The sequence below is a fragment of the Teleopsis dalmanni genome, chromosome 2 (assembly GCF_002237135.1).
Source record: "Teleopsis dalmanni isolate 2A chromosome 2, ASM223713v2, whole genome shotgun sequence".
NCBI classification, from domain to species: Eukaryota; Metazoa; Arthropoda; class Insecta; order Diptera; family Diopsidae; genus Teleopsis; species Teleopsis dalmanni.
In genome coordinates this window covers 89,027,555-89,050,486 of record NC_051847.1, presented here as the reverse complement: position 1 = coordinate 89,050,486, position 22,932 = coordinate 89,027,555, and the positions used below count along the sequence as shown (strand labels likewise).

At 28.2% G+C, this 22,932-nt stretch overlaps 2 protein-coding genes and 1 long non-coding RNA gene across 4 annotated transcripts; 2 read left to right on the top strand and 1 right to left on the bottom strand.

Moving 5' to 3' along the window:
- The first annotated feature begins 4,360 nt into the window (after window positions 1-4,360).
- LOC119679595 (putative serine/threonine-protein kinase STE20-like) lies at window positions 4,361-6,080 on the top strand. The gene is made up of 4 exons (XM_038092043.1): window positions 4,361-4,879; window positions 4,953-5,390; window positions 5,678-5,926; window positions 5,993-6,080. Exons 1-4 carry the CDS (start codon window positions 4,570-4,572, stop codon window positions 6,061-6,063), a joined length of 1,068 nt encoding a protein of 355 aa, XP_037947971.1. The 5' UTR covers window positions 4,361-4,569; the 3' UTR covers window positions 6,064-6,080.
- A 121-nt stretch (window positions 6,081-6,201) lies between these two features.
- On the bottom strand, window positions 6,202-10,805 carry LOC119679596 (myosin-2 essential light chain). 2 transcript variants are annotated; one of them, XM_038092046.1, is made up of 3 exons: window positions 10,522-10,805; window positions 10,436-10,463; window positions 6,202-6,918 (listed from the first exon to the last, which is right to left on the bottom strand). In XM_038092046.1, exons 1-3 carry the CDS (start codon window positions 10,522-10,524, stop codon window positions 6,506-6,508), a joined length of 444 nt encoding a protein of 147 aa, XP_037947974.1. In that variant the 5' UTR covers window positions 10,525-10,805; the 3' UTR covers window positions 6,202-6,505. The 2 variants fall into 2 exon arrangements, with proteins under 2 accessions (XP_037947974.1, XP_037947973.1); XM_038092045.1 differs by lacking the exons at window positions 10,436-10,463; window positions 10,522-10,805 and adding an exon at window positions 7,045-7,166.
- On the top strand, window positions 7,356-10,474 carry LOC119679597. The gene is made up of 3 exons (XR_005252413.1): window positions 7,356-7,455; window positions 7,515-7,604; window positions 10,413-10,474. It is a non-coding gene; the product is annotated as an uncharacterized LOC119679597 (long non-coding RNA).
- Window positions 10,806-22,932: the final 12,127 nt, after the last annotated feature.

Sequence of the window (22,932 nt, the reverse complement as noted above, 5' to 3'; positions counted from 1 at the left end):
TAAGTATAGCTTAATAAATATATTTCATTGACCAATCAAAGAGTTTCCACACTTTTTAACTTACCTAAAAAAGAAGTAAAGAAAATTAGAGCAAAAAAATATCAAATGCAACCCTTACAAATAAATTTCCCACAAGGGAAATTACCGAAATTTGAAATATTTGTCATATGTTTTATATGAATAATGCAAGCAAACAACAGCTAAGCCATTAACAAACATATTGAAAAAGTGAAAATATAAAAGAAATTTTCTATTTATTAATTCAATACATAATGGATTTATAAATATATAAATATTTAATTTTTTGTGCGATATATTATTAAGTGAAATTTTTCTAAACAAACAGAAGCTCTATAAAAACTTTTAAAAAACTTTTTGACTTATAAAAGTTCTTTTCATGCAATAAGTAACTTATGTCAATGGGAACGACAAAATTTTAACACTACGAATATAATGCAATAGCTTAGTATTTATATCAATTGATTAAGATTTCTCCTGTGTTCAAATTAAGAAACCTAAATTCAATTGACTCGCACGTTTCTCTTTTATTTCAAATCGACATGAATAATCGAATGCATTATTTTCCATAAGTTAGAATATGTCAGCTGATTTTTCAAGTCATAACTATTTCAAGCGTAAAAATATACAAATATCGACAAAAGTGTACCAGTTTTACTTTTATATTGGTTATGGCCATCCCTAGGAAGTCACGGCCGTTCTTGGCGAAAAATCCCCCTAATCTCTCTGATATTGTTCATCCAGTTCAATTTTCCATTAATCTACTTAATAATATGTGGTGCAAGCCTCCACAATTCCTGACCCTTTATGTGAACTACGTCGTTCGTGTTTTTTCAGTAATCAACAACATCCTTCCTTCCTCCCCTCACTTATTTACAAATTTGGATTAGAAAGCTTAGATGTCTAAATACTAAGCTTTCTGTATTCCAAAATCGGCCTTTCTCTTGATAACTAGAATGGGGTTTCAGTAATTGACTTCAATAGACAAATAGCTGCAATTTGTCCATACTGCATGCAAAAAAGGTGGTTTTAATAAGTTAGAGTCCCACACTGTGGCGATGCTCTCCAGCTACCGAAAAAAGGTCACAGGAATACTGAAATCATACTGGGATAAATAGAATCTTTTATAAATATTTTAAAAAACAAGACAATACAGCACTGCTCTAAGTGGTAACACTAGAATGTAGTGTTTAAATGCATAATAAATACACATATTACAATAGTTCATATTAATTTTATTGAAATGATAGAATATGTTAGGCCATATATAATTTAAATTAATTTCCTTTTTTTAATAACGTAGCATACAGCACAGCTTGGTTCGCTAAAAAGCTATTCACACAGCAAATCGTAATTTCATCATCATTTTTGTTGTCATGTTCAATTATTAAAATTCCGAACTATTTTTTTTTTACTTTAATTTATAGGAATTCTGTACACAATTGTATTGTTGCAATTTAAGAATTTAACTTCAATTTCATTTTGTACGTATAATATATTTACATTAGTCGTAATTTTTTCTTTCAGAGTTGTAAAAGAACAATAGCCTAAATTTTTTCTTTTGGAATTGGAAAAAAAACAGCATTAAGTCTGGTTGAAACAAATTGGTATCACTTTTAATGTATGTTAAATACTTTTTTGTGTTGTGTTGTGTTTCTTTGTGTTGTGTACAATATAATATATGAATATTATAAACACAAAAAACCAATTTATGTAAATAAAAGAAAATTAATATTAAAAGAGCAATGGTAAACGTTGATGTACTTAAATTTAATTTATTTATTTATGTATTTAAATTTATAAGTAAATGAAATGTTGACATGATTTTAATCGATGACAGGAATTTTACGACATATTTCCAGTGAACATTCACAATAGATTGATTTTTAAATTTAGCTGCACTAAAACTTAAGCACAAAAATTTTTTGCGAGTAAAACTTAATTGTAAAGATCAAAGAATACCTTACAAGAACGGCAACTCCATTGTGAACTAAAATTTGTTTTTTCGCACAACAACAATTTGCCGTAGAGCTCTTGAAAGTGTTAGTGAAAAGTGCACTAACACCAGCTGAAATCACTGAAATTTTTCACCTTTTCACCTTTTTCCGATGCTTCGAGTACTTTTGAGAACGGAATATTTCAAAAAGTTTACCATGAAGAGTGTAAGAAAGAGTGTGGTTTTGTTTTTTGGTTTTGATTTTTTGAGAGTAATATAAAATTTCGTTGCGCCAAATCATACAAAATTTACTGCGCAAATATTTAACAAAAAGTAGTTAAAATTTTGCAAACACTTTAATAGCAGTTACCAAAAAGTAGGTATAGCACAATTTTTATACCAAAAATTAAAAAATATACGTCCATATGTTTGTTGTCAAAACTGCAAAACAGACAGTATTTTAACTCTTTTTATAAGGGTACGCATGTATTTCCTATTTATTTATAGTATTTTACTATTTATTTTAAAATATTAGTAAGTGTGCATTTTATGTTCACATTGAGATTAAAATATTTAAAACATAAACATAAGGCGCTACATGTTAATGATCATATCATGAACCCTAATAAATTTATGTTTTTAAGATCATTTAAATTCTGAAGAAAATATTCATATATTCTATACATAAACAACACAAAAAAAAATAAATATGTTTTTAATTTTTATATTATATAAATATTTCTAATATTCATTAAACAGATGAACTAAAAATGTATAGCATATATCTCGTTTAAATCTTGCATTAATTCTGGTAAATAATCAAGTCTATTTCATTTCATAACAATAATAAATTATGTAAACAACTTGTACTTCTTTTAATTAAACTTAGCTAATATTTTTAAATACTTTAGTATTTATATATAAATATATTTTATAATCATAATATAAAATTAAAATTTTTCAATATTAAAATTTAAAAATTGTTAAATTTTATATAAAAATATATCTTCATAAGAAAAACTCATAAATCCGACAATGAATGCGCATGCACCCACTCTTATCAATAGATTTTTCACTACTGATCACACACTAATGTACGTAAATTAATAATAAGTATTATTCACCACATACATTTAGAGCAGATGCGCGCACATCCTCCCTTATCAACAGATTTATTGTTACTAATCAATTAGAAATGCATGCAAGGCAATGATACGTACCACACATTTAAAGGGAATGCGCGTACACCCTTCCTCATCAACATATTTTTTGGCACTAAATTTAAAAATTAAGTCTTCGCAGAGAAACACAATTTATCATGGATCACTTAAGTGCTGCCGTATAAAAAAGTGAATTGGTAGTAGCTTCAATCTTTGTTATTAATTTCACATCAAAACGGTATTTAATGCTATTATATCAAAATTGTTTTTGAAATAATGTTTTACACGCTCAAAAAATATATAAGAAAATATAACTCACTAAATAAGAAATATTCAAAACTGTTTGTTTTTATTTAATTAAAAAATTTGCTTCTACAAAAGTTTGTTGCCGAACGTAATAAATAAAAATACTATAAAATTCATATGAAAATAGCAACAAAAATTAATTTACTGAATATATATTACATTATTAAACAAACTAAACTGATTTAAATTAATTGATTCAAATTATTATATATTAATTTATAAATTTATTTATCATATATTACTTGTTACAATATATATTTTGTTTACGTAATGTAATATTATTAACCAAATAAGGAAGCATAAGTTTTTTATATTACTAAAAAGTTAACATATGATTAACAAGTAGCAGCAAATTATTATACTGCAACCCCAAAAAGAGAGCAATTTGATGTTATCGTGGTAAGATCACATGTATTTAATACGTGTGCCGAAATGTTATAAAAAATAAGTTTTCAAAAACAATTTCAAATGCACTCTCACGAAGTGGGCGGAGTTTCCGTTCTTGTAAAGATATTCTTTGGTAAAGATTATAAGAGCTTTGTTGTTGCTTCACATGTTTTCCTTCATAAATTAAGAGTATTTTTTTGCTACTCTGAATGACAGGACAGTCACTGTTGAACTTAACTTATTTGCGTTTTTATCTTTATAGACGTGTAGGGTTTAGTTCGATGTGTTCATGGTTTTTTTTTTTTATCGAAAATGCAACTAAATCAACGAAACAAAGTAAAAGCCTACCTTATTTAAATGAAAGAATGTGAATATGGCATTATAGTATTTTGTCTTAATTTATTGTTTTTAAAACCAATAATTCTAATTGCTCTGTATATGTCAAAAAACGAAAGTTTTAATGAAAAACATTATGAACAGTTATTTTTATTCAATACTTGTGACAGAAAAATATTAAGGATCGTAATTTTATTCTTTTAAATTTTTAACAGAATTATTTGAATAATTTTATATAAAAATTACATATAATTAAAATTAACGGTTTCTCTCCATGCTATGTCTGAATTCCAGACAAATTCTTAATGTTTTTCGAATTCTAAGAGAGTGAGTGGCGCATCACTCTCTTATGTGAAGTTAATGGTTTCGAAAAAAAACTATATTGTGTTTGAAAATAATTTTAAGTGCAATTCAGCATAATTTGTGATGTTTGGATATAATCTACGAGATTATGACCTAAAAGTAGAGCTTACAAAATGCTGCAACGGCATAGCCACTGTTTACTTAGCGCAATATCTACCAAATAGACAACATGTAGCCGTCAAGAAGTACCGCATTGACAAAACGGAAGACAGTTCCTTAATATTCGATGAAATACTTGTAATGCGGCAATTTAGACATCCCAATATACACTTCTACCATTCGGCATTCGTACATGACAATGACATCTACCTGGTTTCACCATTAATGTGTTTTGGCAGTTGCAAGGATACACTAAGAAACTGCTTTAGAACAGGTAAACTTAAAGTTGCTTTTAAAGGTAAACTTAACATAAATTGTATTAAAATCTAATTGATTGTTAATTACAGGCTTTCCGGAAGTATTTGTGGCACTTATAATGCGAGATGTACTGTCTGGTCTAGAATATATGCATAGACGTAGCTATATACACAGATCTATACGTGCTAGCCATATATTATTGAGTCAAACAAAGGCGGTATTATCGGGATTTCGAGAATGCAGTAGTTTTATAAAGCATGGTGAACGTATAAGTGCGTTACATCAGTTGGCGCCACAAAGTGCACGCAGCCTAAATTGGCTAGCTCCAGAAGTATTAGAACAAAATGTTATTGGTTATACAGAAAAATCCGATATTTATTCGATTGGTGTAACTTGTTGTGAGCTGGCCAATGGCATTGAACCATTTGCTGATGCACAGCCAACATTTATGTTCACAGAAAAGATACGTGGCAATGTACCAACGTTACTAGACCGCTCAACATGTCCAGCAACAGAAGAAATCATTGGTAAATTTAATACTTTAAATTTATAATTTTTGATAAACTCGCAGAGATATGCACTATTCATTGCTCCTGCGATGAAAATACAGTATAATTGCCTACATTGTAGAAGTGATAACTGTTCGTGATTTATTTTACTATAACTGTAAATATCCTCTGCGAGTCAATCAATACATTAAGCAATGACATCACAATGTACACACTTTCAGTGCCGGAGTGAGTCGCATCTTTATTATGAGGCCAGCTACCACTTGCAATATAATTACTAGTTTAATATTATTTTTTAATTGTAGACATTACAGGCGATAACCAAAGTGCAGAATCATTAATAACAGCACAAGCACAACAAATCTATTGTCAACGAGCATTTTCTGATGAGTTTCATCAGTTCACAGAAATTTGTATGGAAAAGCGACCAGCAAACCGATGGTCTGCGCTGCAATTATTGAATCACTCTTTCTTTAAGCACTGTCGTCACACGAGCATTTTGGATCAATTGAAGCGTTTTGGTATGGAGGTAACTGACTATGATGGTCTAAGAGGTACTGGAGCAATGAAAGTATTATAAGTAAATCCTTTTTATTTATGTGAGTCGCTGATTTTTTCAGATCACAGCTTAGCTGCTTCACATGATATGAGCGAATTAAGCTTGAAACACGATTGGAGCTGGGATTTTTAGACAAACTACTTACCAAATACGATCGCACAAATATATAAACTAAAACAATGCGTTGCGTGCGAGTAAAACGGAGGAAGCCTTTCCAAAGTCACTTATAACATTAAGTTTATTTTGATAATAAAGCCTTTAAATCAGTACATAAAATATTTTTATTTGGCAATATTAAAAAAATATTTTTTTCCCTGAAGGAATGAATTACTTAGTATTTATTTTTATATGTTTCAAATATATAAATTATTTGTTAAATTTAAAAACAAGTATTTACTTTTTCTCAAAACAAATAAGTACGAGTACTAGTAGTGACTACATATGTATATAAAAAATATTAATAGTGGATAATGGAAATACTTTAATTTTTATTATAAATAATATTGAAAACTTTTTAATTTGGAATTTTTGCAATTCTTAATATGAACGCAAATGTCTAGTATGTAGAAATTTCTTAACCGTTCATAACCATGCGTACAAATTCTTCATAGTTGACATTTCCTTGTGAATCTTCTTGATTAACCAACAATTGCTCCACTTCTTCATCCGTTAATTTCTCACCCAAAGTAGTTAGCAAATGTCTCAGCTCAGCGGTTGAAATTAAACCACTTGCATCCTTATCGAAATGGCGGAGACCTTCGATGAAATCATCAGCAGTGTCGCCAGAGCGCGCCTTTGAAATAGCTTGGTAAATGGGAAGAAACACCTCGAATGAGATACGTTCATCAGGCTTCAACTGATGAGTGCATTTCTTAACATCTGACTCAGTGGGATTCTGGCCCAAGGCACGTAAACATTCACCAACCTGGCTCAATTGAATTTTGCCATCTCCTCTGTTGTCGAACAAATTGAAGGCTTCTTGGAATTCTGTAAAGAAGAAGCAAAAGCAATAAAAAAAATGTTAAAACAAAATTAAATAAAATCAATAAATATTCTGTAACAAAAGCAAATAAAATATAAAATATTTTATTTCTCGCAGTTTGAAACGTCAACCTTCTAATGTGGTAAATGCATTTTTGCTTGGCGGTTCGTACATGTACATTTTTTTTTACAAAATAAACGTTTTCTCTAGATTTGCTGGCAAACAACAGCGCTAATATCGTTGCAGAAATCGACTAAATCATTAAAATTCTAGTCTACGACCAGGCACACATCGACATGTGTAAATACAAGTGGTTTTCTATGCAATTGAACTGCATAGGGTGGAAGGAGGAAACTGTCAATGTGCATAAAAAAACAATAAATAAAAAATCGGTAAAAAGTATCTAAAAGTCAAATAATTCTCTATTTTAATTTAATTAAATTATAATATAAACATTTGTAAAAATGATTCAGATAGTCAAACAAAACACAATGTACACCCTGTATAAACAATATCTCGGCACAAAATTACTGCCTTAAAAGGTAAAAACGTCTTTTTAACAAAAAAATAGAAAATTTAATAAAATTTATACGTAATTTAGCAATGTCGACAAAAACGAGACTAAATTTGGGTCAGCGCTGAGGTTTTGGAACTTAGCAACTCGAATGAAAATCACAGTCAGCAGCTTTAGGTATGGAATAATCCTCAACAACAGATTGCTTATTTTGGGTTTGTGGGATGTATTATTTTATAATTTTTATTTGAAATAATATTGGTTTAATTACAAAAATTAAAAGAGCTGTGTAAGAACCCCCATTTCATCTCAGGAAGCCTTATATGTACATATATCTTCAATAGAATATTTCTAAAATGGGTAAGTTTTATTAATGAAATAATGTAATGAAATAAGAATGGGGTTCTGAAAAATAAAAACTTTCATTGATCATTATATGAGACCCACTTCAGTTTAATACCATATATAGATTTTAAATTATTAAAACAGGTTCGATCTGTTTTAGTCCAAAACAATTCAAAATAAATCAATCCAACAGTTCAAATTGAAAATATTCTATACTATAACTTGCCAATATGATCTTTCCGAAGTTTGATTTGATGATCTTTATACGATATAGAGATTAAGAAGTGAAAATTGTAATGAAGTGTGAAGATTTTGGTTGGAAAATCTTGAAAAATGTTAGAAACAAAAGAAAAAAATCCGTATCACGACTTATTTAATTAATCAGACATTGAAAATAACAAAGCCCAAAATTCATTTCAAGTGAGATGGTTTTATCTTTTTCTTCTGGTTCCCCCAACCTTAAGCAATAATGATGTATGCGATGTATGCGAGTATTTTCTCTCATCAAAAAATTTGAGATAAGAAATATACTACATTCAAAATCAATACTAAAAATAACTTAATTAAATCATTTTGAGATATAATAATACAAGATCTCAACTTGGAATTTTTAACAGACTTTGCGCTGTATGTTCTTATAACGTCTATCTTATCTTAGACTTCGAACTTATGGTTTTAGTAATTTTTTTTTTTGCATAAACATTCTAGACACCATTTTATCACCTTATCTATACCACACCATATGCTTAAAGCGTTATGGTACAAGTATTCATATTAAACGAATTCAAATGTTCACGACCTTTGATTAGCTTGTGATGCTCTCATAGAGAGATCTTAGAAAGTATTTTAAACAATTTCTACATTATTTAATCAATGTAGCGAGATTATTGGTGCCAATATTTTCGTTAAAATTATTACTATTTATCAAACTCAAAATGTTTAAGGAAATTAATAGCGTACACGGGTTGCACGAACAGTCTACGTCCTGGAGTCACTCGTCGTCAACGACGACCAAATACCGTTCAACACCCCCTAAAGGAGTTTCACAAGCAGGTCTCAGCAGGTTACAAAAACGACAACAACAATAGAGTATACGAATAATTGTAGATACTAAAATGGTAGAATAGTTAATGATATCGACCAGGGATTTTGAGCTCGTATCACTTTAAACATATTTGTTTTTTTAATGCTCTTTGTTGTAAGAATTTGCAGAACTGCCTGCTTTGTTGCACTTTATATGCTCTGTCAAACTTTGCAGTTTGTTCGGATTTATATCCCAGGACAAAGCTGTTGCATTAAAATGCTATTTTTAACGTAAATTTCTGGCAGATATTCTATTCAGTGCTGTTCCTTTTCCACTTAGCGATCACTAACTACCTTTTTATTAATTATGAAATATCAAAAAAGCAATATCACCGGCTTAACACAGCAATATATTTTAATATATTAGTAAATAAATTAGGTTAGGTTATACCGGCGATCTCTATTGGATCCACTTAGGCCTATTGGCTCATTGTGTTACCGTATATATAGGAAAAATTCAGGGCTTAAAACCACTTAGAACATTTGGCGGAGCCTAAAATGCTATTAAGTCTCAGATTCTGTAATTCGTTAAGATCCTGAAGAAAGGGGGCTCCTAGTGTATTGAGTCGTCGCCGTGCATGACCTAATCTTCTAGCATGGTTCTCTAGTTTACAGTGACATGTAAGTAAACCTACCATAAGAATGATACCATAAGAATGATAGAATGATATCCATATTTGCCAATCCAAATATTTTTTGAGATTTCTACTAAATTCAAATTTGGAAATGTGCTTCATTAAGGAGTATGCATCACTTAAGACACAATCAATAAGTGTAACTATATTTACTTAAATAAGTCAACAGTTTTTTAATAATATTTGTAAAATTAAGAGAGATTAAACCTTAGCAACTTTATAAGGTATTTGTACGTCAAACTTTTGTTTTATCAACACAAAGTTTTATTAGTAGAAATCAGTCACATTTGACCAGCAATCTATTGAACTGATTACCGGCGTATCTAAGGAGTATAAAATTATCTCGGTAAAGTTTTGACATTGCGTAAGTGCTTTTTATAAAGTATGCAGTGAGATAAGACGAAAAATAAAATTTTAAAAAATTGTATAGAGACTTTGTTGCATATTCCATAATAGAATACGAGTTGTTTATTAATTTATGCCTTAAATGGAAATTCCATTCCACAAGTTGCATGCAACGATTTGGTATAAGTTTTGAATCAATCGACAATTGCAAAACACTTGAGTACAGACATTGAATCGAAAACCATCAGAACATAACAAAATTATTATATAGATTCTCTAAATTTATATGAATTCTTATTTACAAGCAAAGCAATAAATTTTATTTCTTTTTAATTCTCGACACATTTTGTTTGATTAACCAGCATTCGTACGATCGTTGCTTGTGTTGGTTTTTACCGTTTTTGGGTGTGCATTTTAATGAGTCATAAATGACAACAAAGCCAAAAAATCAACAATATCTTTGAGTCACTGAATAATTTGAATTCTTTAGGAGACACTCATAATGATCTATTATAAATATCACTAATTCAACGTTTTCAGAATTTTTTAACTAATTTCATATTTTTATTGCTTTCAGATTTTTGTTTGATGCCAACTTACCAGCCAATTGATCTTCTGAGTAATTTGCCTGTAAACAAGAAAGTATTTTATTTAACTTTATTAAAAATTGCACTTAATGAACATACCATTTTTTAAATTATTATAATTAATTTTAAGTAAAAACCTTAACAATAACTCCAAATAGTCGCAATTTTTCCAGCAAACTCAACTTTAGGAATGTATGTGTTCACTGCGGTTATCATTGACTTTCATTTCTTCGTTAAGTTGAACTTGCCGAATGTGCAATGTTGTCAAGTTTCAATATAATTTTTAATAAGTTCTTGAATATATTCAACAATTTTATTACACATAAATTTCCGTGAACACAGTTGAGTTCGGCTTATTTTTTTTGATTATATGTTATTGTTTATATATATAGCACAATGTTTTTTTAAGAATTTTTCTTAATTCTTATAAACAAATTTTTTACGTATCTGTCATACTTTAAAAAGTATTTGTGATTAAATTAATACACAAAATATTCATTAAATATTATATTATATTCTAGATTTTTGTAATTTTTATTATTTGGTGTATATAATACAATGTTCAAACACACTTTAATATCACAAAAATCTTAATTTTATCTTCGTTTCAGCGAAATTAAGTTATTATTTTCCATACAAAATTCAGCTTCGTTGAAACGAAGATGAAGCCTAAAATTAAGGGATATTTCAAATGCAACTATCCGAAAGATAATTTTTAAGCAAAAGATAAAGTTGAGATAACAAAAAAGTGAAATTTTTTTTAAAATAAATGTCAGTGACAGTTGGCTTTGATGACACATGGAAAATATTTTTAAAGTAGTACAAATTGTAAAATTATATATAGAAAGATAAATAGAAAAATTATAATTAACATACCTAAAATCCACTAAAGCTAATAAAACTACTGAATACCATTCTTTATAGTTATAATAATCAATTTTTAAGATTTAGCAAGTGGTGTTTGGAGCATGTAACATTCGATTTGTAAATAGAAAACATATGCTTTCATTAATTTAGGGCAGTTTGAACACTTTCAAAATTAACTTAATTCTATTTTTATGAAATTAAGGAAATTTGGCTGTCTGTATATAGTATATATGAACGAATACATGTATAAAATTAAGATATACAGTTTGATTAAATTATATTAATTCGATATGAGAAAAAAGTCATACAAAATTAAAAAAGAAACAATATACAATTACACCATGTTTCAATTTTTTATATTATATATATTTTTCACATAAGTATTTAAACACTAAATAATCGTATTTAATAATTAATTATATGATTATATCATATAATATTATTTTTATCTCAAATTACAATTACACTTTAATAATACAACTATTTCCCATACATCAAGTAAAATTTAAATGCAAAAATTATTTGAATATATTTATTTGAATATATTTAAAACTAGTAAGAAGAATTTATGAGAGTAAACAGTAATTTTGTACTGACTAAAATTTATTTCAGTCTTAGTTGATCGAAAAAGAGTTGATTAGAACTAATGCTTTCAATAACAACTAGAATATTACGCACATAATATAATTATGCGGTTTATAACTATTCAAAGAAAATAAATATTCAAAGAAAATAGTAAATAGAATTGAAAATGTTCAACTTTGTAGATTTACTTACATATAAAAGTTTAGCTAATTTATGAGTAAACTAATGTTTTAAGAAAGAAAGTATAATTGAATTCTTACTTTCAACTTTAGTAGATTTTTAAAAAGATCTAGTGAAATAAATGAAAGTGTAAATAGGTCTGTTTAACGAGGTACTCATAGTAAAACTCAAGTAAAACTTAAGTAAAGTGCAAACTGAGAGCGTAACACAAATAAAGTTCCAAATTATGCTCTTTACATAGATCTTCACGGAACAGCATTGTGTAAAATCTGGTGAGAATACCAGTGCCGCGCAAATAAACAATACAAAAATTTAATTTCAAACCAAAACAGCTGATTCACACATCAACACAAATTTTACTTGAAATTAAATGCACGAGCAGAGTCTGTGTATCATTTTCAAATTTTGTTAGGCGTGTTAGGCTCTCTCAGATGCTCTCATTTAGTGGAAAATTTGCTGGTAGAACGCACTTGTGTATACACAGTGTTACTCAATGTTGCTAGGAGTAGCTTATGGAACAGACCTAATGAAAGTAATTTTATTTACCGCTTCTAAAATTACCCAAAAATAAAAAAATAATTTTAACTAAAAATAGTGAAGTTAACTGTTCTGCATATTTTTTTATTCATAATATTTATCGCTTTTCTAATAGTGTAACAAAATTCGTATCAAAATCAGATATCATTTTCAAATTTATATTTCTAATATGAATATATAAAATAATGTGTCAGCTGCTTTTCCAATTTACTTTTATTTTACCTGTTTTGTACAACATAAAATGTTGGCTCCAACTCACTTTCATTATTACTTTTTGCGTACAATAATGCAAAAGAGTAAATCTTAAGTAACTATTTATTATTTTTAATTATTAGTATAGATCACGTGTCGCTTAAGAATTAACATACAAAGTAAAAACAAAATTAGCAAAAATAAACCCACTTTCCTGAAACTACTTAACGAGTTTGCCACACGCATTATACTGGTGATAAATCCTAAAAATGATCTATTGTCAATCATTATGGAAAAAAATGGAATACTCCAGTCAGGTGACAAAGGAGTTTATTTATTATTTATAACCGTTGAGAGGTAGTCCGTGTGCGAATTCGAGTAAATTGATAGTAAATTGAGGGATATAGTAAATTATGTCAGTATGACAGAGAATGTTGGTATTTACCAGAATTTCAAGTAGAGTAAATTAGATAAAAATAAGGTAAATTAGGTGTTACCATTGTAAATATTTTCTAAGATGTTTAATAACTATATTAATAAATTTGAAAACTTTTAACCAATAATAGTAAATAAGTGCAATAAATAAATAAATATTTACATAAGTGCAGTGCAAAAAATCCCTAGTAAATTTCAATTTACTTTACCTCAATATACTCGAACTCGCATACGGCCTTAATGAGTAAATTTAAATATTTTAAAAACTTAATTTTTTAAATAAAATTTGTGAAAATGACTGACAGATTAGTAATAGTGAGAAAGCCATACATTAATTATTTATTAAAGAATTTATTATTTCTGTATTATAAATGCAGAATATACGGTATGAATAAATACAAAACACAATCGTTGTAATAAAAGCAAAAAGTTATAAGGTATTATCAAGAAATATAAAAATTATTGTTAGTCTCATTGTAAGAAAAGCTACAATAAATAAATATATAAGTATTTAAAAAAGAAAAGAAAAATAAAACAGTGTTAAATGCTGCTCATTTAGCCTTAACTAGTGATATAAACGAATTTATTGACTATTTTGATTGCCTTCGTAAGATCTCGAGTTATCAAATATTTCAAACATTTGGTCAATACGCCGCTCTCTTTGCATTATCCTTATTTCACTATTTTTTTGCGTTATCATGGATAAAGCTTAAAAAAGTGTTTAGTTTTATATAAACTCAAATACAATATAAAATGATATAAAAATAAAATAAATATTTATATGATAAAACCTTTTTTATAAAATTAGATCTGTTCCATGAGCTACTCGCAGTAACATTGAGTAATATGATGTTTACATTGGCCGAAAATGATTCATTTTGAATGAGACATTCAAAAGTGTTTTCATTCGTTGTAATTCGTTCTCATTTCAAACAGTTGGTTTTTCAACTTGCCTATTGTTATGATTTTTGCCTGTGCCAAAAAAATGTTGCATGAAGGTTAAATATACCTTCAAACCTTAAAATATATACTGAAAACATATTTTTAATTTCGATTAAATACTTTTTGGGAAGTAGAAGAGGTGTATCGTTGTCAAAAAAATGTAACCATCAAACATTTGTTTATTTTTTTTGTAAATATGTCAAAAACAGCTTTCTCAAACTGTCAAATTGCCAAGAAGAGCTCTTATTTAGGCTATGTTCAATGTACTCCTTTGTATTTGGAACGCATTCGAACGTCTTAGGGATGCATTCATACAGAATGTGATGAAATGGATCGAATGCGGACTTGAAATGTTGTATGCAAGAATGAGCCATTCGCTTCTCATTTTTGATTTTTGACCAAAATGAGCTATTTTCGACCAGTGTAAATGCCGTATAACACTGTGTAAATGAGAGCATCTGAGAGAGCGTAACATCCCTGTCGAAATTTGAAAATGCTACACAGACTTTACTCGTACATTCAATTTTAAGTAAAATTTATGTTGATGTGTGAATCAGCTGTTTTGGTTTGAGTTTAAATTTAAATTCTTGTATTGTTTATTTGCGCGACAATGATATTCTCACCAGATTTCACACAAAGCTGTTCCGTGAAAATCTGTGCGTAATTTGGAACTTTATTTGTGTTACGCTCTCAGTTGGTACTTGAATTTTACTTGAGTTTTATTATGAGTAGCTCGTGGAACAGACCTATTATCTACAGGTATTTTTGTATTTACATACACTACATTCATTTATCAACAAATTTTCACTAATTTACGCGGTGATGCCAAGTTTTTATTAAGCAACGAGAAGGTGTACCATTTGAGTATTCAAGTGAAAAAAATATATCTGGTATTAAACTCGATAATAAAAATCTTGCCAGTGTAGACGCTAAGTTAATGTCATTTCTTAAAATAAATTTCATTTATTTTTTGTGACTTTAAAATACAACTATGCAGTATTCTACTACTACTGTTTCATCAACTGACAGCAGTAAATTAATAGAGAAACAACTGTCAACACTGTCTGAGAAAAAAAATAAACAAAGAAATATTGAAATTCTTTATTTCTTCAAATTGTTTTTGACTTTCGTCGTCGGTGTTTCTGTAGTCGGTGTCGAGATTTTCGCAAAGGAAATCATTTTTGGCGAAAATTGAGAATTCTTTTGTTTTTTAATTTTGCTTTGGTTGTTAGAAAAGTGAAAAAGTTTTTAAGTGTAATATGAAGTAAAAGTTTAATAACATTTAAATGTAAAACTACAGAGAGAAGCAGAGTAAAATCAAAAATCAATCGTTATTACGAGGAAGAAGTAGGAAGCTGTTGCTAAAAAAGAGAAACAATTAATCAGTCAAATAATCAAATAATCCTCAAAATAATAACAAAAGCGAAATACTAAGAAATAATTCAATGGGTTGTAAGGTTTATAAAGTGTGTAAAAGGGGCAACGCGAGTATAAAGAAAATTATATGAAAAAATTTAATTACGCATTTTATAAAAAACGAACGAAGCATAATGAAAAGTATTGCTTTAATGAAAAAAGTAACTTGAATTCAAACCGATTTTGTTTCTGCTTTTGCTAAGTCAAAATTTTATTCAAATAAAATTTTTAACTAAAGCTAATTTTCAGTTTCTAAAAAACCAAATTTCATTTAAAATGTCCAGCAGTGGTAGCAGCGCCACAAATTCTGCTCGAAGTCAACAGAGTCAACGCACCGAAGACGTAAGTAACTTATTTATTTTTATTTTGATTTCGAACACAATTTTATATACACATTTACTTTTTCGCCATTTATTTCAAATTGTTAATATCAAATTAGTATTCATACTTATATGAAACATGAACATATTGGAATGAATATAAATAAAACACTCCATTTAATCTGCTCAACAAATCGACATTTTTGCATTCATTCGGCTCCTCTTTTACTTTTGATTTTGTTGTTGTTGTTAATGTTGTTGTTGTTGTTGCTGTTCTTTTGCTGAAATAAAAAATACGTTAAATTTAAATATTAAAAATAAAACTAATTGGGAAAGAAACATGACTAAACTTGGAAAAGAATACAATAATAAATAATTAATTATATTTTTAACATACTGTATATAATAAAAATAAAATATATAACAATGTCTGGCAATTAGTTTATTTATTTATTACAAATTTTTAAATTGTTATGAAAGTTTTAGTTTAGCCAGTCAGTGTGTTCCTATTGGAAAATATATCACTATTCATAAAAATAGCTATAACTATTTGTTAGTATCAGAAAACAATGATAATATAGATCTAGAGAATAGTGTCTATATTATGTTGAGGCTAGTTGAGTCAATGAACTTGAACACTTTTACTCTCTACTAACTGCGAGGTTTGTACATAACCCCTCTCTACGCCTTGACTGAATTATTGTTTATCACTTTATCAGACTAAGCAATAACTGATCTCAGATCTGCATACCTCCCCGAGGAGCCTGTAACCATTGTGAGTTTTGATAACCATTTAAAACCATTAACTAATGTGCTATAGTCCATTTGTTTGCCATTAACTAATATTGGGGAAAGAGAACGTTTCAGAATTCGTTCCAAGGGGAACTGAATAAAGTTTCATTTGGATTGTTAAAGATTTGTGTTTTTGTTTATTAGCAAAGTTTGGAGTCCTTTGTTTACCATTACCTGATGGGATATAGTCATTTGTTTGCCATTAACTAATCGGCTATAGTGGATTTGTTTGCCAATAACTGATGGGCTTTGAAAATACTATTATTCTTTATTATTCATACGTGCTTCTTTATATTATTCTTTAGATCTAAAAAAAAATACTATTACTTACTACGTATCAATGTTCAGTTACCAATAATATTTAATATAAAATTTGAATAATTAGTTTCCAATTTCTAAAATTTAAAAAAAAGAGTTTTTTAAATTTTAATTCGTTAAATATTTTTTCGTCACACTATACTGTACTTTATACTAAACTGGCATATAAGTTTTATTCTCGAGATATCAAAATATAACTCGAGATATTTCAGAAACTATTTATTGTGATGAGATATCGAAATATAACTCGAGATATTTCAGAAACTATTTGTAATGATGAGATAAAATATGTGATAGATTTTATGTCTTATATTGTAAAAGTACGGAAAATCACAGTTAATCTGTTACAGACAGGCTTTTAAGCAAAGACAGAGAGAGGCTTATTCATCTTCATCTTTAAGTACATTAAACGTTATATTTCCCAGTTGTAAATTATACAAAATATAAAACCAAGTTAGTTTATTTTTATATATTTTATTATAAAATTCTTTACTTATGAAAACGTTCCTGTCCATTGGTAATACTTTACTGCAATATTAAAAAATAGTTTTATATAATAACTTATTTTAATTTATCATATATATGTTACAGTAAAAGACCAGCTAAGAAACCTCAGTATATAAGGGTTTTATTAATAAACTACTTTCAATTAGATCGCACTATATTTGAATGAAATTTATGATTTTAGAATCATAATTAAGCTATATCTTTTTAAGTTAATAATATAATCATTATATTATATTGTATTTGCATTTTATCAATTGTGCTTTTATGATTGAAAGACCATATTGCATCATTAATTCCAATATTTTATCAAATTTCATTCAGTATATTATATATAGCACTTTACCAAGACAATAATTTGCAGTAAAAATAACAGTCTGTGCTTGATTGGTTCCTCTTTACACAGGTATCCAGTTTCATTTATTTATAGTTGAAGTTATAGTTTATAGCAATTTATAGTTGAAGATACCTAGTATTTCGTTAAATAGTTTTTGTTTTCTATATCACACAGTCTGACTTTTGATTATAAAAAAAATATCAGATACTTTTAAAATATATATGTAGATACTGTACATGCTTAATTAGCACGATGATACAAATCATTCGTCTCTGTTTAATATGGTATATCTCTCAGCTTATGAAGTAGATCAGTGTTAATCAACCAAAAATATACTAAACACTATAGTATATATATATATATATATTATATATATATATATATTATATATATATAACTATACGTTTTATAAAGATCGGTACAAATTTAATGTGTCTGGAGTTTTGAGCACAAAGAAAAATATACAAAGCATATGGTTATAAGGTCGTCACAGTTACAAAGCTCCAGAAGCTGGACTTTTGAGCACAATGATGAATATGCAGATGATCGGTATTAATCTGTTCCAAAAAAAATTATATCGTAGAAAAATAAAATACAACCTTAGTACTCTGAAGATTACTGAAATTTGGTATATAAACTTTGCAGCGAACATTAAATATCTCAACTGAACAATCGGTAATTGTTCAAATTGAACAACCGGAAATGATATTTGTTTTCGATATCTTTGCCAAAATTTAATTTAGAAACTGATTTTTCTTATATTAATTCTAGTATATAAAGTACTTTTATTTGTTAATTTATATTTATCTACTTCGATTATTTAGCATTACAATTTATCTATGTTATATACAACTAGCTATAATTGAATTCATTTGTTGAGATTTTGATATACTCGTACTTCTCATATGCAGTCAATATTTTTATCAGAATCTGTATGAATCATATTTGAACATTCGCAAATGCATTCGTTTTGAAAAGTGAATGATTATGATTTCTAAACATTCATAAATTAATTCAAACCATCGGATATATCTTTTTTGTATTATTAATGTAAAAGTAGTCATTGAGTTTTGAATACAATACAAATAAATAGATTTCGAGAGAGTAAATTAAAAAACAAGTGTAACACTTATAATGACAGATAAAATGTTTATTCTCTTCAATAACAACAAATAATTCTATTTGTTTCGTATACACATTTATGAATAGAGAGCAAACGAATGAATTTCGGATAGAGCGTATGCTTGTGCCTTAAACTGATGGATATGAAATCTAAAGCGAATATGAATTGATACACAATCAAATGCTTTGTAAGTTTAGTGGTTTACTAAAAAGTTGTGATTCAGATATATTCAAATATATTCGTTAACTTATTTAGACTGTATTTTGACTTTACTAGCAGATTAGGTGCGATTCCCAAATTCCTGGAGAAGCTGGTTTAAGTTTTTATTTTGTAAGTTTTTGGTTTTTTAGGATTCATTACAGATAAGTACATTTTTTGCATTAATTGTAAAAAAGTAAATTATAAGTTATTGTATAATTTTACAATTGTATATACTTTTTTTTTATTATATTATATAGTAAAAAATAATAAAATGCGTTTGTTTAGTTAGATTTTCTGAATCTATCGGGAAATTATTTTTTAGAGGGAGTACTAAAGCCCTGAGCAGATTTATATTTCGGTTGCAGGCGTTGGACATTCCAACCCGTCAACCAAGAATGACTTATATACAACGTTCGGTGTTTTATTCCATCAATACAGTGGCCACCGTTTTCACCTGATATAAACCCTTTAGATTTCACGGTCTGAGGTATTTAAAAGTAAGGTTTGACACTAAAAATATCAAAATGTAGATCGTTTGATCGCAAACGCTAAGCCGAGAATGGACCTTAATACTGCAAAGCAATTTGCGGGCAGCGTGTTATAGCTTCATTGCCCGTTTGAAAGCCATAATTCATGCTAAAGGTGGCCATATTGATCCAAAATAAAGCAACTTAAAGATTTAATTAAATTTATCTTATAGATAATTTCATTTATCTTTCATCAAATTTAACAAAAATAAACAAAATAGAGCGTTTTTCGTCAGCAATCCTGTATATGAATCTTAAATAAGAAAGCGCGTTTTAGGTACAACATTAATTAATTAGAGAGAACATTTTTATGTGTTCGTTATTTAGAATGTACAACCCAAGTATTTATAGGGTTCGTTATATCGAGTATTCATTAAATCGAAAGTTTACTATATTTTGAATTTATTAGTTGATTAGGTGGCGCTTTAGTATAAAAGTCTATTTTCAGTAAGTTTTTCCAATACGCTATAAAGTCGTAATAGCTACTTCAGATATCGAGGTTTAAGGCTTTAAACCTTTTATATTGATTACACAAACAGCGGATAACCACAAGTAGACATGCACTTGAGTTTTTTTAAACATATGAGTATGTATATGTATATTTTTACATAGCTATGGGTTTTTCACTATGTATATTTTTATATAGCAACAGGGTTTTTTTGTTTTACTCAATGATTTTGTATCATGTATAGGCTTCAGCAAGACCCAAGCCCAAAACAAACTTCTTTTCTTATTCACTGATTAAAGTTATTATAATTTAAAAAAGGTTGCAAGATATTTTCTCTTCATGTAAAAAATTAATAAATTAATAGTATTAATTAAGCGAAGAGGAGACTACAGTGTGAGAATTGTGGTGTTTCTGTAATTGATATGAACTTAAGGCAAAGTCAAATGAAATATTTTCATTAGTTTTTGTTTATCTGAAAAGCACTGGGCATGGAATGAATTCTATAAATCTTGCAGGAAAGACTTAAAATAAATTCAACTTGGAATTGTTTAAATTAAAAGATTACATACACATACTTCCATTAAAGCTGTTGTAAAAATTTTAAAGAATTTAATATTATCAATAGTTTGATAGTTTTGAGTTTTATTTTTGTGTAGAATCTATTCTTCTTACTGTGTGCATTGTTAGGTTTTTGTTTATGTAAATACGAGTACATTTGCTCTGCAGACTAAAATGTTCACAACTGTTTTTGTTATGTATTTTTTTACATTATTGTCTGTTTTGTGTGGAAGTAATCTAACTAACTATTCGCTCTCGTACCCTGCATCTTTAAGCTTTGTAATAAGATTTTCCCTCCCACCCACCTGGGAGCGAATCCACAAGTCACTAGGCGGCGGTATGAGCTTGTGACTTGTGTGAGCGAGTGCGCGAGAATGCGAGTAACTATCTTTGTATCCATAGAATTTGCAGTCTGCAAAGTTGCAGTTTTTTCGTATTTCATTTGCAATTACTTTGCTCGCGCCCGATTCCGATTCCCCCTTTGTGAGGCCTGCTTTGACTTTTGCATACATTTTCAGAGTGCAGAATGCACGATTCGCAAATGCAATGCATTGTGCTGCGCTACAATTAATTTTAGTTGTTAGGCTCTTTTCAGTTTTCGGTTTTCGGTTTTGTTGTATCTTGGTGTGCACGATAAAAACTCATTTAAAAAAGCACATATTTCAGTTTGTGACTACAACAAAACAACAAAACCTATAGAATTCTCGCTCAAGAATCTCAGCTAGCAGTGTTGGTGTCCGCGGTTGTAGTCACGAGCTATTTGAGTTGCTATAGACCGTTGGAACGCTCTTATGTGAGTTCGCAGTTGGACGTGCTCGTCGATGGCCTCCGCGTAGCGATTTTTGCTTAAAACTTTTTAAGTGTTAAATATAATATCAGAACGTGTGTGTAATGCTATAGAAAATTTTCGTCACTAACAAATAAAACAATTAAAAATATATAAATTAATCACTTACAAATAAATACAAAATTATTTCCTACAATCTAACAGTTGTAGTGGGGTTCCTTTCAATTAAAACACAGATAAACACAATTCCATCGATAAAAATATATACGAATATAACGCAATTGTGTTGGCTGGCTTTTTTCTGCAAGCATCTGATAGATACTTTTTCGTTGTGTATGTTGAGTTGTCATCAGCTGTTCTCGTTTTGAAAATACATATATATATTGATGTAATTATGCACTGTGTGTATATAATTTTCATCAGGTGTTAGCTTTTCATAAGTTTTAATAACAAAAAATAACAAAGTAGATATATAAAAATACTTTATGCTAAAAATATACAAAAAAATTTTAAATTATTTGCGTAAATTGCACTTCAGGGCGTATGTGTATTTTTTTTTTTTTTAATTTGTTTTGTCTTGATTTGTTCATAATTCCAGTAATATCTTTTAAGCTATATATAGAATGGATTATGTATAAAAATAAAACAAGCAACGTTAGCTTCTAAAGATAACACCTAAGCTGCTTGAAATATTAAAGCTAAAAATTTAGAGAAATTAGCTTACAAAATGTGTTTAATACTTTTTAACTCTACAAAAGATTAGAGAATAAATTTATTAAACTTATATATATATTAAATACATTATATATATTATCAAAAATAAAAAAAAAGACTCTTAAAAGGTGCGTTAACAACTAACAGCTCATAATTTGCTTTGAAAAACAAATTATATCCGCAATATATATGAAATCTAAAAGTCAACTTTAAATAAATATTATATATATATATTATATTAAATGATATGTAAATCGTAAATTAAATATCTACGAAAACATGCTATATAATCAAAGTTGCAGCTGTGAATTTTTTTTTATTTAAGAAAGGAACTCAAATTTACATATCCATTTACATTAATAGTATTAAGTATACAAGATGTCAAAAAAGAACTTGACAATTGTTTTTGTTTCTAATATTAGTTTCATTTTATTTTATTTATTTAGCTTTTATTTCCAGTTATAATTGCATTCCACTCAGCTGTTTTCATTCACTCAGCATTGTTGTAATATTTGCTACTTTGCAGATATTTCTTACCTGGCAGCAAAAATGTATCTACGTGTCTGCATATACCACAATATATGCATATATCTTTATTGTTGTGTACTTGTGCAATATTCTTACATACACAATATTTGAAAACAGTTGGCAATAAATGCTTTTATAATACGATTTTCTAAAAAGACTATGATTTATTAATAACTAAAACTTGTGGTTTCGATTTTTA

Coding starts and splice junctions, on each gene's coding strand:
- LOC119679595 (XM_038092043.1), top strand. CDS start 4,570: ATGTTTGGATATAATCTACGAGATTATGACCTAAAAGTAGAGCTTACA. Junction 5,391..5,677: donor AGCAACAGAAGAAATCATTG/GTAAATTTAATA, acceptor TTTTAATTGTAG/ACATTACAGGCGATAACCAA. Junction 5,927..5,992: donor TGACTATGATGGTCTAAGAG/GTACTGGAGCAA, acceptor TGATTTTTTCAG/ATCACAGCTTAGCTGCTTCA.
- LOC119679596 (XM_038092045.1), bottom strand. CDS start 7,093: ATGTACATGTACGAACCGCCAAGCAAAAATGCATTTACCACATTAGAA. Junction 6,919..7,044: donor TGCATTTACCACATTAGAAG/GTTGACGTTTCA, acceptor TCTTCTTTACAG/AATTCCAAGAAGCCTTCAAT.